This window comes from Emys orbicularis, chromosome 9 (assembly GCF_028017835.1).
Source record: "Emys orbicularis isolate rEmyOrb1 chromosome 9, rEmyOrb1.hap1, whole genome shotgun sequence".
NCBI lineage: Eukaryota > Metazoa > Chordata > Testudines > Emydidae > Emys > Emys orbicularis.
The window spans coordinates 60,843,944-60,859,590 of NC_088691.1; the positions used below are offsets into that span (position 1 = coordinate 60,843,944).

Genomic DNA, 15,647 nt, shown 5'->3' on the forward strand with positions numbered 1-15,647 from the left:
TCTGATAAGCACCCCTGCACCTATGTGGAATCCCACTGACTTTAATGGGACATCACGCGGATTAGTTGTTCAGGATCCTGAGTTTGTGGGAACTTTGCCTGATGATGTTTACTGTTCGGAATTCTGTGCAGAGGTAGATATGTGCTGTTTTGTTGTGGATATTTAATATCACAAATCATTGTATTTTCCTAGGTTTTGTTGTAGGCCTGATCCTGCAAGACATTTGCCCATGCAGCCTCTTTTGAAATCAATGGTAGTTCCATGTGCAGAGGTCTTGCAGGCTTTGGTCAAATTAAGGCATCCTAACTCATGATATTTGGGCTGCCAAGTGCATAACTTATCATAATCCTTTCACCTCTTTCTGGAAGGTAGTGGATGTTGAGCTACATCGGCATTCTCTTGGCGAGGATTATCTCTTTTCCCAGTCTTCTGAATCTGACCTTTCTGATGTCCCCACGTCTTTACCATTACCACTAAGTATACCAGCGCCAGTGAAAGCTTCTTCACCAATTAAACAGTTACTTGAGTCCATTCCAGATGCTTCTGTGGAAAAAGGTAAAGCAAACTGGTATTTGTGTATTCTGATTTTGTTTAAAATACGTGGCTAGTACTGATGCTGGGGCTGTCACTTTTAATGGGTTTTTGGTTTACAAGTTACCACACACCTACTTCAAGCTGTGTTGAAATAGACCATAAATCATCTGACTGGCACCTGGCTGCCAAGTGTATTGAGGAAGCAACAGGCTTGTGACAGAAATTGAATTCAGAGAAGTATTATTTATCGAGTTCGTTGAGTAGGCCGTTCTGCCAAACTCAGGAACAGAAAAAGCTTTATGCAGCACATACACTTGGAAAGGGCGACTTGGTGAATAGTGCTTTCAGTTCTGATCTGTGCACTTCAGATAATTTAGCCAGGTGATCTTCTCAACCTGTTTAAATGTGTGAACATTTCAGGCATAAATGTACATTTGTGAGTGCTGGGGTTGTCTGGTATCTGCAATTGTGTTGGCTGCAGAAAAGGACTGCCTATGAAGGTGTTAGGGGAGTGGGAAGGCTGCAGTATTTATATGTCCCCTGTTGTTTTAGTATCTGCGCATCTCCCATCTTTAAGGACTTTTATCCTCACAACATCCCTGTGAAATAAGTGATGTTATCCCCATTTTACATTTGCGGAGCTGGGGGGCAGAGAGACAAAGTGACTTTGCACAAGGTCCCCAAGGAAGTCAGTGGTGGAACAGGGGAACTGAAGTCAGGACTCCTGATTCCCTGGCAAGCGCCTAACCACTGGACCATCCTCTAGTACAGTGGTTCCCAAACTTTTTCATGCCATGATCCCCTTTGGCGCTCACCTCTGTTAACACAACCCCCAGTGGTTACAGAAAGGAGGGGGGTTGTTGGAGAACGACCCTACCCTGCATTCACCCCACAACAGCAGCTCCTGTCCTGCAGGGCTGGGCCCAGCTCTCCACTCTGGGTGTTTCATCCTAGCCAGGTTAGGCACATACGCCTCTCCGTAGATGGAGACAGAGGGACTGATGTCCCAAACCAAAGTGGCATTGCGACCCCATATTGTAAGTCACAGTGCCAATCAAACGTAGCCCTCCGCCCCTCTGTCTCTGAATTTGATTGGTGTTGCAACCTAGCGCATGGTGATTCAGTGCCACCAGGTTTGGGACATTCGCCCCTCTCCGTCTGTGGAGGGGCGGATGTGTCAAGCTTTGGTGGTGGTTTCTTTCTTTCTCCCCTCCCCATCCCCCCCCTCCCCCCAAACGTACCATCACCTCCCTTCGATCTGGGGGTCGTAACCCACAGTTTGAGAAACACTGATCTAGGGCCTTCTATCCAGGGATGCTGAAACACTTCACAAACATTAATTTTGCCGCATTACACCCCTTTGAGTCAGGGAATTATTATCTTTTTGTTTTACAGAGGTTAAGAGAGTTGTCCAAGGAAATGTGTCAGAGCTGGGAATATAACTCAGATTGCCTAACTTCCAGTCTGAGCCTTAGCCAGAAGATCCTCCCCCTTTGAAGCAAATGCCTTCACTAGGCTTAAATAGAGCAGTTTTTGCCTTACCCTCCACGTTGTCTGCACCTTCTGTGTCAGTCATGACTCTCTTACTGTTGATAGGGGATTTCAAAGTAAGGACCTAGACTTTTGTTACTGCTTGAGCAGGAACATAATTCCCACTTTCAGGGGCTGTTCCTCTGGGATAAACTTTTAAGTGTTCCGAGCACTTTCAAAAATAGCTGCCACCTTTTCTTTGAACATTTGAGCAATCTTTACTTCTGTGTATCTTACAGAAACTTCCATAGGCCAAATAGCCTAAATTAAAACACTCTTCCTTAAACATGGTTTAGTCTTATTTAAACACCAATTTTTTGCACCATTAAAGCAGAGTTATTTTCTGTTATATAACAAAAGCTACCGTGATCCTGCCCTACATTCAGGCTTAGACTTTTAAGGCCAGAAGGCACCATCATGATCATCTAGTCTGACCTTCCCGCCCATTGCAGGCCAGAGAACCTCACTCGCCCACTCCTGTAATAGGCCCATAATCTCTGGCTGAGTTACTGAAGTCCTCAAATCTTGATTTAAAGACTTCGAGTTACAGAGAATCCACCATTTATACTAGTTCAAACCAGCAAGTGACCCGTGCCCCATGCTGCAGAGGAAGGCAAAAGAACCACACAGTGCCTGCCAGTCTAATCTGGGGGGTAGAGGAATTCCTTCCTGACCCCAAATTTGGTGATCAGTTAGACTCTGAGCATGTGGACAAGATCCACCAGCAGATGCCTGGGAAAGAATTCTGTGCGATCTACCTTTTGTAAAATCATGGTGTATTTTATCCCAATTACCATTTACCTCTGTCCTTAACTACTTTCTTTCAAAATTTGTTCTAAAACCATATATACAATTGAGTTCAAACTAACAGGCCTGTAGTTTCCTGGATCACTTTTTTTCCCTTTCTTAAATATAGGTACTATATTTGCAATTCTCTAGTCATAGGGCATGACTCCTGAGTTTACGGATTCATTGAAAATGGATGCTATTGAGCTTGTAATTTCATGTGCTAGGTCCTTTAATATTTGTGGATGAAGATTATCCAAGCCCACTGATTTGGTCCCATTAATGTGTTTTAGTTTGGCTTCCCCTCCGGGTGAGGTAATTTCTACTTCTGTATCCTCGTTCCCATTAGCCATCCTGCCACTGCCCACAAGCTCTTCATTACCCTGAGTAAAACTGAGGCAAAGTAGTTGTTTAGGTGTTGGGCTATACCTCGATTATTTTTAATCTCCACCCCATCCTGCGTGTTTAGTACTCCCACTTCTTCTTTCCTCGTTTTCTTTTTATTTATATGGCTAAAGAACCTTTTATGTTGTATTTAATTTCATTTTCAAGATCCAACTCTGTTTGGCTTTTGGCAGTTCTCACTTTTTCCGTACACTTTCTGACCTCCAAGGGTGTGTCTACACTGCAGTTAGGCACCCACAGCTGGCCTGTCCCAGCTGACTCGGGCTGTTTAATTGTGGTGCAGATGTTCAGGCTCAGGCTGCAGTCAGAACTCTGGGACCCTCCCTGAGCCTGAATGTCTGAACGAGGGTCCTAGAACTCAGGCTGCAGCCTGATCCCAAATGTCTGCACTGCAATTAAACAGCACCTGAGCCCTGCATGCCATAGTCAGCTGGCATGGGCCAGCAATGGGTTTTTAATTGCAGTGTAGAAATACCCCCAAGAGAGCGCCTACAAGGAATGGATCAGCAAGGAAAGCTTTCTGCTTTTTCCTAATAACCTGTTTGAGATGCTTGTTCATCCAGTTTGGTCTGCAACCCTTCCCTATTAATTTTTTCCTCTTGCTTGGGATGCAGGCTCCAGATAGTTTCTGCAACTTTGGCCTTGTCTATACTTACAGCTAGATCGGCAGTGTGTTGATTTAGTGGGTCTGGTGAAGTCAATGGCAGAGTACCCTCCCGTCGACGCCTGTACTCCAGCTCCCGGGAAGTCGGCGGGACCTTCTCCCGTCAACACAGCTCAATGTAGGCACCTCAGTAAGTCTACCTAAGTTACGTCGACTTCAGTTACAGTAACTTACATAACTAAAGTAGTGTAACTTAGGTTTACTTACATCTGTACTGTAGACCAGCCCTTAGACTTAAAGTAATTCCAAGCCACCTCTACATTCAGATCCTTGAGTTCTTCAGTCCAGTCCACTTCCCCTAACTAATTCCCTTAATTTTTTAAAGTTTGCCCTTTTGAAATCAAGGACATTAGTTGCAGACCATTTTTGTTTTTCCTTCCATTTAGTTTAAACTGGACTAGGCAGCTCCTGATCACTCGAACCAAACCTGTCCTCTACAACCAGCTCTTCTATGAGGTCCTTGCTACCTGCCAATACTAAATCTAAAATGGCATCACCTCTTGGTGGTTCAGTGACTATTTGGTGAAGAAATCTGTCAGCTATCACATCCAGGAATATCTGAGTCCTACCATTGTTAGTAGCGCTTGTCCTCCACGCTATATCTGGGAAATTAAAGTCTCCCATGATCACACAATTCCACTATTATTTACTTTGTTAAAAATATTAAAGAAGTCTCTATCCATATCCAGGTCGGATCCTGGGGGTCTGTAGCAGACCCTGAGCACTATCCTGGTGGAGTCTCTGTTGCCTTTCTTCACCATGCTGATTTTGAACAAGATTCAGTTTTACCCATTCCATCACTTCTAAATGCTTTACACTCTACCCTGTCATTAACGTACAGTGTCTTTCCTGATCAGCACATATCTTTCAATATCTGTACTCCAGTCATGAATACTATTCCATCATGTTTTTGTTATCCCTGTAATACTTAGCTTCATTTCCTGCACCAGTAGTTTTAGTTCCTCCATTTTGTTACCCAGGCTCCTTGCATTGGTGTACAGACATCTTAGTTGTTCCTGTGTGGCTTCTCCCAGATTCTTTGCTTGCTTAGACAGTCATTTGACTACGAGTATTGCCTACCTGACTGTTACTGACAGTGATATTGACATTGTCTTTTCTGCTTATCTGTTCTCCTGCCCTCTGTTATTCCTTTCTTCATTGCTGTATCCGCTTTTACTTGATTTTCCTCCCAATCGGGTTTTAGAATCAGACTTGGAGATTAGATGAGCATCTCCCAACCGTCTCCCCCCAGATTCCTAGTATAAAGCTCTTTTAGTCAGTTGTGCCAGCCTCCATCCCAGAAGTCTGTCTCCCTCCCTACTCAGGTGGAGTCCATCCCATGAAGACAGTCCTGTGTCCCCGAATGCCTCCCAGTGGTCAAACATCCCGAAGCCCTCCTTAATAGCACCACTGCCTGAGCCATCTGTTGATCATCATAATCTTGTCTCACCTTCGCTGTCTTCCTTTAGGGACAGGTAGAATCCCACTGAAGATCACCTGAGCCTCCATTCTTTTAAGCGTCTTCCTTTAATTGTCATGTGTGCCCTTTGCAGTGTTCCAACAATTGAGATTTTAAAATCATTTGAATTGGGGGCACCAAACCATTCTGAGGCCATCTGAGCCCAGCAGTATGGTCTTCAGATTGCATAGCAAAACAAAGGCCGACCCTGCTGCCATTTTACTTTTTCATGGGTGTTGTGGTATCTGGTCTTGTGGGACAATTATTTTTATTAGCTGGGATGAAAAGAGAGAGAGAGACCCTTTGCTTTCCTGTTTAGCATCTATATTCCGATGCGCAGAAGCGTGTAGTGAGAGGGAGCAATTTATGCCCCACAAAATGCTAGAATATGGAGCATTGGCTTGGCTCTGGTGGCTGTAGCTCTGAGGCCTTATTTACCCTGACATCTCTGGTAAAATCTCCTGATGCAGCTCTTCTAGTTGTGGGCATGCTTGTGTTTATGTGGCACAGCCGTCCTTTCCACCCATGTCATCTACTCCTGCAGTGTGCTGTGGCAGTGGTTCTGAGTTAGGGGGGTGGGGAAGGCGAAGGGGAGAAGGTTCAAGGTTTCAGTGAGTGCTTTTGATGGTCTCACACCAAAAAAGGAAAATGCAGGCTTCTGAACTATCAATACACTAGCATTTTTCAGACTTGAACAAAGACACTAAGTACATCTGGATGGACAGCCCATAAAACAAATTGAAAAGAGGAAACCTACTTTTCAGCCTCTGGGGCCTCTACACTGGCTTCTCTGTTAGTGGCTCATTATCCATGAGTACCTGAGCTCCTCAGTAATACAGCTTCTGCCACACCAGAGTAGACTATGGGCTAATATAAGAGGGCGGTAGTCAGCCCCCTTACCTCTAGGTAATCACTCCTAAATATGCAGGGACAGGGATTTTCTTCAGGGGAAACTTCCCCTCAGCTACATTGATCTATTTGTCTTATGGACACTCAAAACTTAATAGTTTTAGGTAAATCAATGTGACTTATGAAAAATATGCCAAAAACGAATGTGCATGGCTGCATATTGGGTAAGACAGTATATGGCTAGTCCGGGTCTTAATTTTTTGTTCAGGATGTATCCAGCAAAATAACACATGAAAATGCAAAAAATCATAACCGAACCCCCACTTTCTTATGCTTTATATTTGTGGACATGTTTGTCATATCTTAATTTTTGTCTGTGTAGAGAAACGCTACAAGGAATTTGATGAGTCAGCCTGAGAAACATTTCTCTTTTCCATATTTTAATCAGGATTCCCTGTGAATGCTGAAACTGAAAGACATACCACTTTTTATTCCCTGCCATCTTCAATAGAACGGACTCCCACCAAATTGGCAACACAGAAAGTAACCTTTGGCTCTCATGGAAATTCAGCTTTTCAGCCAATTGCAGCTAGTTGCAAAATAGTACCTCAGGGTCAGATCCCGAGCCCCGCAGAATCTCCAGGAAAATCCTTCCAGCCCATCACCATGAGCTGCAAGATTGTATCAGGTACATTTTAGTTTCAGTATCATACTTCATACTGAACAATGAGATTGAACTAGTTGGTCTTGTTTTGTGTCCTTTCCCAATTTTCATGCTAACATTACATGTTAGGCAATAGGGAGATCCAGTGTAATGCACTAAACAAAATTCCCTCTTAAAAAATAACAAACCTATACAAAATATTTAATTTGTGAATTCAAGATTAAAAGCAGGATGGGAACTAGTTTTAGTCTCTCACTGGGCATAAATACTACCAGCAACCCACTAGAGATCACTCTTTAGTAAGACTGCTACTGCTGCTAATGGGCTCAGGTGTGAAAATTGTTAGTTCAAAACATAATATTGAAATGCATTTTGCATGTAAGGGTATGTCCATGGGAAGAAGGGCTTCTTCTCTTTGCAAATTGCCAAACTACTGGGCTGGGTAAAGTGGGTGCAGGTTTTTTCCTTTTATGTTATCAGGGAAATGCCAGGGTTTAAACTTGTATATAAATTGTTATTCTCCTAGTAACAAAGTCCCCTCCTTAGAATCAAGCCGCTTCCTCCCTTCTCCCTTAACAGTAATTCCCTGTTTGTTTAGATAAGCAGCTGATTGCTGTTGGCAAAATGATTTCCTTTTAGTAACTTCTCAGCCAGACACGGTCATGCTACATTTGCCTGTACTGTTAACTCTTTTTACCTCTAGTCCCTCGTCTGCCAAACATAATGTGCATTCTCTTCACTGATGCAATGCCTTGCACCGGGCTGTATTGTTGCATCAAAAATCTTTAATGGCCAACCCTACTGGGTCACTTGGGAAACTGGGAGCCTTGCCTGTAAAGCCCCACCTTCATCTGAAGTTCATATAGAGAATGAAGAGCCAGGGTACCAAGCTGGGTGCTACTGATGATCTCTTCCCAACTTGACTTCTCCTGTGCGTGGTTGTAATTTCTCTTCTGCCAATAGTTGTCCTTGCCATCTTAAAGTAGTACCCAGGGCACTAGCAGCTTATGTTTGAATGTGTGCAAAGTGCTCTTATCATCCTAACGTACTGTCCCACTGCTCTTCTTTTCTTTGTCGCATGAGTGAGACTCTGATGCTTTCCAGTGGGTGAGAGTTACAGAACCATCTTGCCTTCCTTGAAACCCTTCAGCTTTTCTATATCAAGCTTTGCTGTTCCAGATGTTCCCCTGTTTAAACATTTCTTAGGCTCTGCTAATTTTTTCATGCTAAGACCCCGACACCTTTCGGATTGTGATAGTCGCTGTAAATCATCAGGGTCTTCCTGGATTGAGTGTTTCTGCTCCTTGTTAGCTGTCAGTCCTCCCTCCCTCTCTCCCAAGAGAGCAGATTATTGGAGGATTGCCTTCTCCCACACATCTGTTCCCTGATGCAGTGGCTGCCCTCTCTTTTCTGTCTATGTTCTCACTCTTCCATCCTTTTGTCTCTGCTACCCTTTTAACTCATCTGCTTTTTTGTTTTTTGTCTTCCCCTCCCCTCACCCCCAGTTTAATCCCCTTTCCACTTACCAAGAGTCCACATGGTGGTACCATAACGGCTCTTAGGGGCTCTTGCGTTTGAGCCGAGTGTGGGATAAAATAGAGGCTTGGCCTAGTGGTTGACTACCTGAGCCTACAGCCCTTTATTCATGAGCTGTTCCTGTGGTTGGCTGTAAAGGGGGGGGCTGTAGATGAAGGAAGATGAATGGCTTCAAGGAGCTGTTCAGCACTTCACCCTCATCTACAGAAGCATATTGACAGTGCGAGTGGGGAGGTCTGGGATCATGCAGCTTTACCTATCCCTGCAGCCCTGGCACCCCGCTCAGGCTGGAAGTGCACCGTCAGCTAAATGTCCAAACTACAAGTCGTTTTTTTTATTATTGCATTTTTATGCCCTTATGAAATTTGAGATGGAAGTGTTGGATTCTTTTCCTTAAGGTTCTCCAATATCAACCCCAAGCCCATCTCCACTACCCCGTACCCCAACCTCCACTCCAGTGCACATGAAGTTGGGGTCTGCTAGTTCAGTCATTAATAATCCATACGTTATTGTGGACAAGCCGGCACAGATGGTCGGAGCAGCAGCCACAAGCACAGGTGCGTAATTTGATCCGTAGAAGGTAGCAGGTTAGTTTTATACATTCAAGCCTATCTTCACTTAGATCTGTGAAGATCTGAAAGCCTTTTACAAAGGAAGATCAGTATTATTGGTTTGTCTAATTAATGTACAGAATGTGTCTTTTTAACGTTAAAGGAATTGGCTTTCGGCCGTGACAGAAAAAGCAAGGCCAAATAGAAATCTCACATTCCTTTCCCCAGGGAGTGTACGCATTTCAGAGATGAGGAGCAAGGAATGTGAGGCTGTGCTACACACTGATAAAAAGCAAGGACACTTAAAATGAAGCTGTGCCTTTGCCATGGCGAAGTGCTCCCCCGCACCCCCCATCTTTAACCCAAAAGTGTGACCTGCCAGTACTAGAGTTTCCAGCATGCATTTCTCTAGCTGTATCAAAACAATAGGTCAATTGGATTAAGATGGTCTGGAGAGGAGCTGAATCAACCTTTGTGCTACTGTGAACCTTCATTCAGCTGCTTCTAGCTGGTTGGCCTCAGGCCCACCCCAGACTCATTTAACTAGATTCCCGTGGTGCTTCAGAGGTGACGCTAGGGGAACCGGTGCAGTCTGTCGATGGGGAGTACAGATTGCAGGAAACAGGTGGAAGGCAATGTGAGCCAGCTGGAAACCCTTGCCTACATGTTGGAGGAAAAATAACTGCTTGTGAGTCCATTATTAGAGACAGGCTAAGAACTTCCTGTCTAAATGCACGTATACGTAATTACATATAGGTGTATATAGTAGCTTCTCAAAATGACACTTGGAGCTGACATAGTGTGTTCATCCTGGTTACAGTGATCCATGTAGTATGTGCCTTTCACTAGACATAGTTGAAAAAGGGGGAAGATCTTCATTAAAATGTCCCCTTTTTTGATCAGAAAATAACATTTTTTCAATGAGCACCCCCCTACAACTGTATGGGAGGAAAACTGAATGGTGGGAAACCACTGTATGTTTGCAGTAGCTGAATTTCTTTTAATCTGTGTTTTTGAGCTCTCTTGTTGGGTAAATCCGATGCAATTTGATAGTGAGTGGAATTTTCAAAAGCACCTAAGTGGCTTAGGGACACAAGTTCCATTGGAAGTCAGTGAGGACTTGTACATCAGAGTCACATAGGTGGTTTTCAAATTCCCACCCAATATCTTAATTTTTTTAAAAGAGGGTAAAACAAAGAGACACTACTAAGTCAGGTGAGGTCTGAAACAAAGGTTTTATAGACGCGAGCTTTCACAAAGCCTACCTTCAATAGAAATATCTGTATAGTTTTGTTTTTAATATAAATGCAAGCAGTTTATAAATAAACACTGCAAGGGGATATTATATGTGCAACCCACGTGTTGCAGAACTGTACTTTTGAGAATCAGAAAGTGAAACTAGTTCTGTTGAGTGGAGTACAAAATGTAAACTGTTCAAACGGGGAAGAAGCAGATTTTAAAAATGTCTTTTAATATTCAAAAGTACTTGAAGAAATGAGATTTTTAGCATTATGTTTAGTGAGGTCTTGTTCCTTTAAAGAAGGGATGTTTAGTTTGTGTTGATTTTGACTATACGTTGTCTTCTATAACAGAACACTAATGTAACTTGTCCCCATCCTGATCTCCACTGATCATGTCTTCCTTGTTTGATGAAAAGCTGTATTTATTTAATGGTACCAAAGACTGAACCCTTATGCTGAAATCTGCCTTATCTTCCAGTAGAGAGACAAGGTGGGTGAGGTAATATCTTTTGTTGGACCAGCTTCTGTTAGTGAGAGAGACAAGTTTTTGAGCTTCTGGGTAAGCTTGAAAGCTTGTCTCTCACCAACAGAAGTTGGTCCAATAAAAGACATTACCCTCACCCACTCTCTCTAATATCCTGTGACCAACATGGCTACAACAACACTGCATAAAACTTGTCTTCCAATACCCAGGAAGCCCAACAAGCAAACTGACAAGTGTCTCTCAAGCCTCTCATGGAGCCGGCTCTCCAGTCTCAAAGATCCATGGAAGCAGCTTGGTAACGTCAGCTGTCAAGGTAACATTCTTGTTAGGTTGTCTGTTTCCATAAAGAAATAGCTTCATATGGAGCAGGCTTTTTCAGCATCATAAATGCTGATTCCAGACAACTTCATGTTCTCATTAGTTCATTTGAACATTTCCTCTCTAGCCGCCATAGCACTATTGTTTATATGGTATGATAGTGTAATTTCATGCAGCTCTAATTAGAGTTGTGAGTACTTCTCTGAAAAGTGCCAGTCTTTTGTTAGCGTATAAGGAAATCCTTGGAGGGCACAGATATCAGTACTGTCAAAATACCTTTCAAAGAGCCTGTTCTATAAAAGACTAATCTTTTTTGGCTTGGTTGGTGATAATATCAGATTTAACAAGAGGTGCATATTTTTAAAATCTCAGTTCCAAATTTTCTGCACGACTGATACATTCATATCAGGCCAATAGCTGACATTCAGTGGCTTTTCAGCTACCTCCATCAGAAGAATGTTCATGTCAACAACAGGGAGATAAAAAGAACACCAAAGAGCTAGCGACATTGGAAGCTTTATCTACAAAAAAAGTATTTGCCCCAGACAAATGTGGAGTCACTGACTGTAAATTGAGAATGAGTAGTGTCTGCTTTGCAGCTGGAAAGCAATAAAGGTATGGAGCTGGGTTAATTGAGACAAAATCGTTCCCATTTTCTTTACAGAGAAGGGTATTTTTGGCAGACTAGTGGCTTCAATGACACCCCTTTTGAAAGTGGTTGGTGGAGCCTGGGGTGTGCTGGAGCCTTGTCAGCATTAGCCTGTTCAGCACATGCAAGAATAATCGACTTTAGCTGCCTGGATAATTGCCATTCAGTCTACAGAGAAGAGCCTCTTATTTTTTAATTGAGATTCAGAACGTTCCTTTCCAACCAGGTCTATCTCTGAGAATCTGTAGTATAGGAATTTTGCCACATGTGTACATATGACAAGATCTACACCTCTACCCCGATATAATGCTGTCCTCGGGAGCCAAAAAATCTTACCGCATTATAGGTGAAACCGCGTTATATCGAACTTGCTTTAATCCACCAGAGTGCGCAGCCCCGCTCCCCCGGAGCACTGCTTTACCGCGTTATATCCGAATTCGTGTTATATCAGGTCGCGTTATACTGGGGTAGAGGTGTACTAAGTAAAATTAAGCATGTATTCCCATCTTGTATTTTTATCATAGTGAGAGATCCAATCCATAGGCTTGTCCCATAGTGATCTTGAGTATCACTTCTCTTAGGAAACAAGTTTTTACATATTTGAGGCAGCAAATGTGGAGCAGCTTTTTTTAACTGTGATTTTTGCACCTCTTTCTTTCTTTCTTTCTTTCTTTCTTTCTTTCTTTCTTTCTTTCTTTCTTTCTTTCTTTCTTTCTTTCTTTCTTTCTTTCTTTCTTTCTTTCTTTCTTTCTTTCTTTCTTTCTTTCTTTCTTTCTTTCTTTCTTTCTTTCTTTCTTTCTTTCTTTTCTATATATATATATATATAATATATATAAAAAGAATAAGTATGTACACAATGACTGCCATTAACAAGGTTAAGGATTAACTCTTTATTTCACTGGTTTGGAGCAGTTACTTCTCTGTAGTGTCAAATAAATCAGAGCAGATCCAGAGATGCACACCACCCATATTGAATGAATTACACATTTTCAAGGTGACACCATTAGGAATCGGAAGTTAATTAGAAAAATAAGTGGAAGTCTGTTCCCTGTAAATCTCTGTCTCTTCGACTGGGTTGGGAACATGTAATTTTGTAAGGGTAGAAAAACATTCTGTTGTATTAAAACAGTCCAACCTAACATTTCAAAGCATCGTCTGTTCAGCATTTTTCTTCATCTCTTCAATAGTCTTCTGGCACAGTGACTGAAAATAAGAATTTACATTTATTAAGAGTATGGAACAAGTCAAAAAAAAATTTTTTGATTAATCTACCAACCTCCGCAGCTGGAATGAAAGAAACAAAATTTTGCAGGTCTAGATGTGTGGCATACATAATTTACATAATGTAGGTAGAAAATATTGCTACTTCTGCAAGACCACCAGTTCTACTATGAAGCTTGCATGCCATCAGAATTTTTTACTTAGAGGAAAGAATAATGTATCTGAAACAGAACTTTGTTTTGTTTGCAGCTTTAAATCAGCAAATGGTTTTCCAGTGTTTATCTTTTAAAATGTGCTCTCAACTCTTAGATTGTGTGTGCCAGTTTTAGCCTAATTTAAATTTACAACATTTAAAGAGTAGAAAAATCATGCCTGTGACTGTAGCTGTAAATCCATTTCTATCAGCTAATTACCATACGATAATAAACATTGTTTTAGTTGCTGATAATATAACTTACAACAAAAAAGAATTTGGTGTTTGCAGGTCCTTATATTGTTTGGCAGGATTCCATTGTATTTATGTCAATGGTGGGCAACCTGCGGCCCATGGGCCGCATGCGGCCCGTCAGGGTAATCCGCTGGCTGGCCGCGAGACAGTTTGTTTACATTGACCGTCTGCAGGCACGGCCGCCCACAGCTCCCAGTGGCCGAGGTAATATCTTTTACTGGAACAGCTGCTATTGGTGGAAGGGACAACCTTTGGAGCTTGGCAGAGCTCTTCCTGAGGTCTGTAGAGGGTAACCAGAGTGTCTACGCTAAATACAAGGTGGGACTGATTGTTAAGCATAAGGGATTCACACACGCTGTAGGAGACCACTTAAAATGAAGTGGGTAATTAAGGGTTCGCAGGCGATAGGGTGGGTTACAAATTGGGTGTTGTAATGAGCCATAAAACCAGTATCTGTCATAAAACCTTAGCTACCTTTTGTCTGTCTGTCATATCCTGGGATCAATATGGCTACAACAACAGTGCAGATAAGTAATTCAGGGCACTCTGGGTTATCAGTAATGTGAATACAGGAAGTCATCACTTTGTTTTATATTGCACGTTCCACCTAATTGTGTGCCATATGTATTCATCCGTAGCAAGAGGATTCTCTATTTGCAACCATGCCGCCCCTTTGTCCAATTGGGAGTCATTCTAAGGCACAAAGCCCTAAATCTGTGACAGGTGGACTTGGAGCTTTTACAAAGGTATTTGATTTATGTTCTTGGCTTTGTACATGGATGCATGCTCTGATAGTATCTCTGCCCACTGGGTTTTGTCACAAAGCATGTAACTTTTCTAGTGCATATAACGGTACTGTTGGGAGTGAGTGTTCTTGGGGCCTGACTGCCAGTTCCGTTGTTATGTGATTAGGGAAATGAAAACTTTTACAACTGTCAGCAGATTAGTCTTGATTTCCATTCTGTTCTGTTGGCTCGATTGTTCCTCTGCCCTCTTTCCCTTGTCTGTCTCCCTTCTTCCATCTCATTCATCCTTTTCCTTGATGAACCACTGTCGTATTCTAGCAAATCTTAGAGCTGTGCTTTTATCGCATAATACAGTGGAACCTCAGAGCTACAGACACCTTGGGGAATGGAGGTTGTTCATAACTATGAAATGTTCATAACTCTGAACAAAGTGTTATGGTTGTTCTTTCAAAAGCTTACAACTGAACATTGATTTAATACAGCTTTGAAACTTTACTATGCAGTAGACGAATGCTGCTTTCCCTTTATTTTATTTTTTTAGTAGTTTACATTTAACCCAATACTGTCCTGTATTTGCTTTTGTTGTTGTTGTCTCTGTTGCTGCCGCCTGATTGCTTACATCCGGTTCCAGATGAGGTGTGCGGTTGACTGGTCAGTTCGTAACTCTGCTGTTCATAACTCTGAGTTTCTACTGTACATTAAAAATAAACTGCGGTAGTCTGAGACTCTAGGCTATTTTCCCGCCTACTAATACTTTACCCATGATTTCTGAATGTCAAATATTGGCATTTAAATGCATTTCCCGAAGTGTCACTTGTCCAAATTTCTTTTTAACCAACTATAGTATCACGTGTCTTCTTGTGAGCCAGTACTCTCCCCACCCCTTACAGGGGAATGAATAGGCTGATCTAATAGAAGAGGATTTCCATTTCTAACTACTGACCTTGGCATCCAAAATCAGGTGTTTATCCCAGAGTTCTGAGTGGCTGCCTTAATTCCTTTAAATTATGAGTTAATTTTGATGAAAGAGGAATGGTGGTACAGGGTTTATGATGCTAGTCCAGGGCGCAGGAAACCCATGTGTGATGATGCCCTGCTCCACAAGACTTCCTGCATGACCTTGGCCAAGTCACTCAGTCTCTGAGCCTCAATTCTCCAGATGGGGATAATAGCAGTTAGGGGGATAAATACATTCAAGATGTTGAGACCCTCTGGTAATAGAGGTCGTAACTGAAATGAATAAGGCACACCCTTTACGTAATGTAGCAGGATAGAAAAGGATTTATCAAAGGTTGGGGTTTTGTCAGGGGTACAGGCCATATTTGGGGCAGGATCCTGGATGGGGAATTAAAAGCCCAGAGTACCGCTCAGCCCTGAGCAGACTAATGCATAGTTGCAGCTTCCAAGCAGAACAAACACATAGTTAATATTAATAACGACACTTCGCACTTGTGGCCTTCCCATCACTTTGCAAACACTAACTAAGCCTCATAAGGCCCCTGGGAAGTTGGCAAGTATTCACCACATTTGACAAAACAGGAAGTGAAGTCAGAGTGGTTCAG

General features: G+C 42.4%; 1 protein-coding gene across 1 annotated transcript in view; it reads left to right on the top strand.

Annotated features, from left to right (window-relative positions):
• YEATS2 (YEATS domain containing 2) overlaps positions 1-15,647 on the top strand; it is a 71,151-nt gene that overhangs the window by 23,682 nt on the left and 31,822 nt on the right. The window contains exons 10-14 of the mRNA XM_065410945.1: positions 369-555; positions 6,676-6,915; positions 8,826-8,984; positions 10,913-11,016; positions 13,978-14,085. Coding sequence (XP_065267017.1) covers positions 369-555; positions 6,676-6,915; positions 8,826-8,984; positions 10,913-11,016; positions 13,978-14,085 — 798 coding nt within the window. The remainder of the gene's footprint in view (positions 1-368; positions 556-6,675; positions 6,916-8,825; positions 8,985-10,912; positions 11,017-13,977; positions 14,086-15,647) is intronic.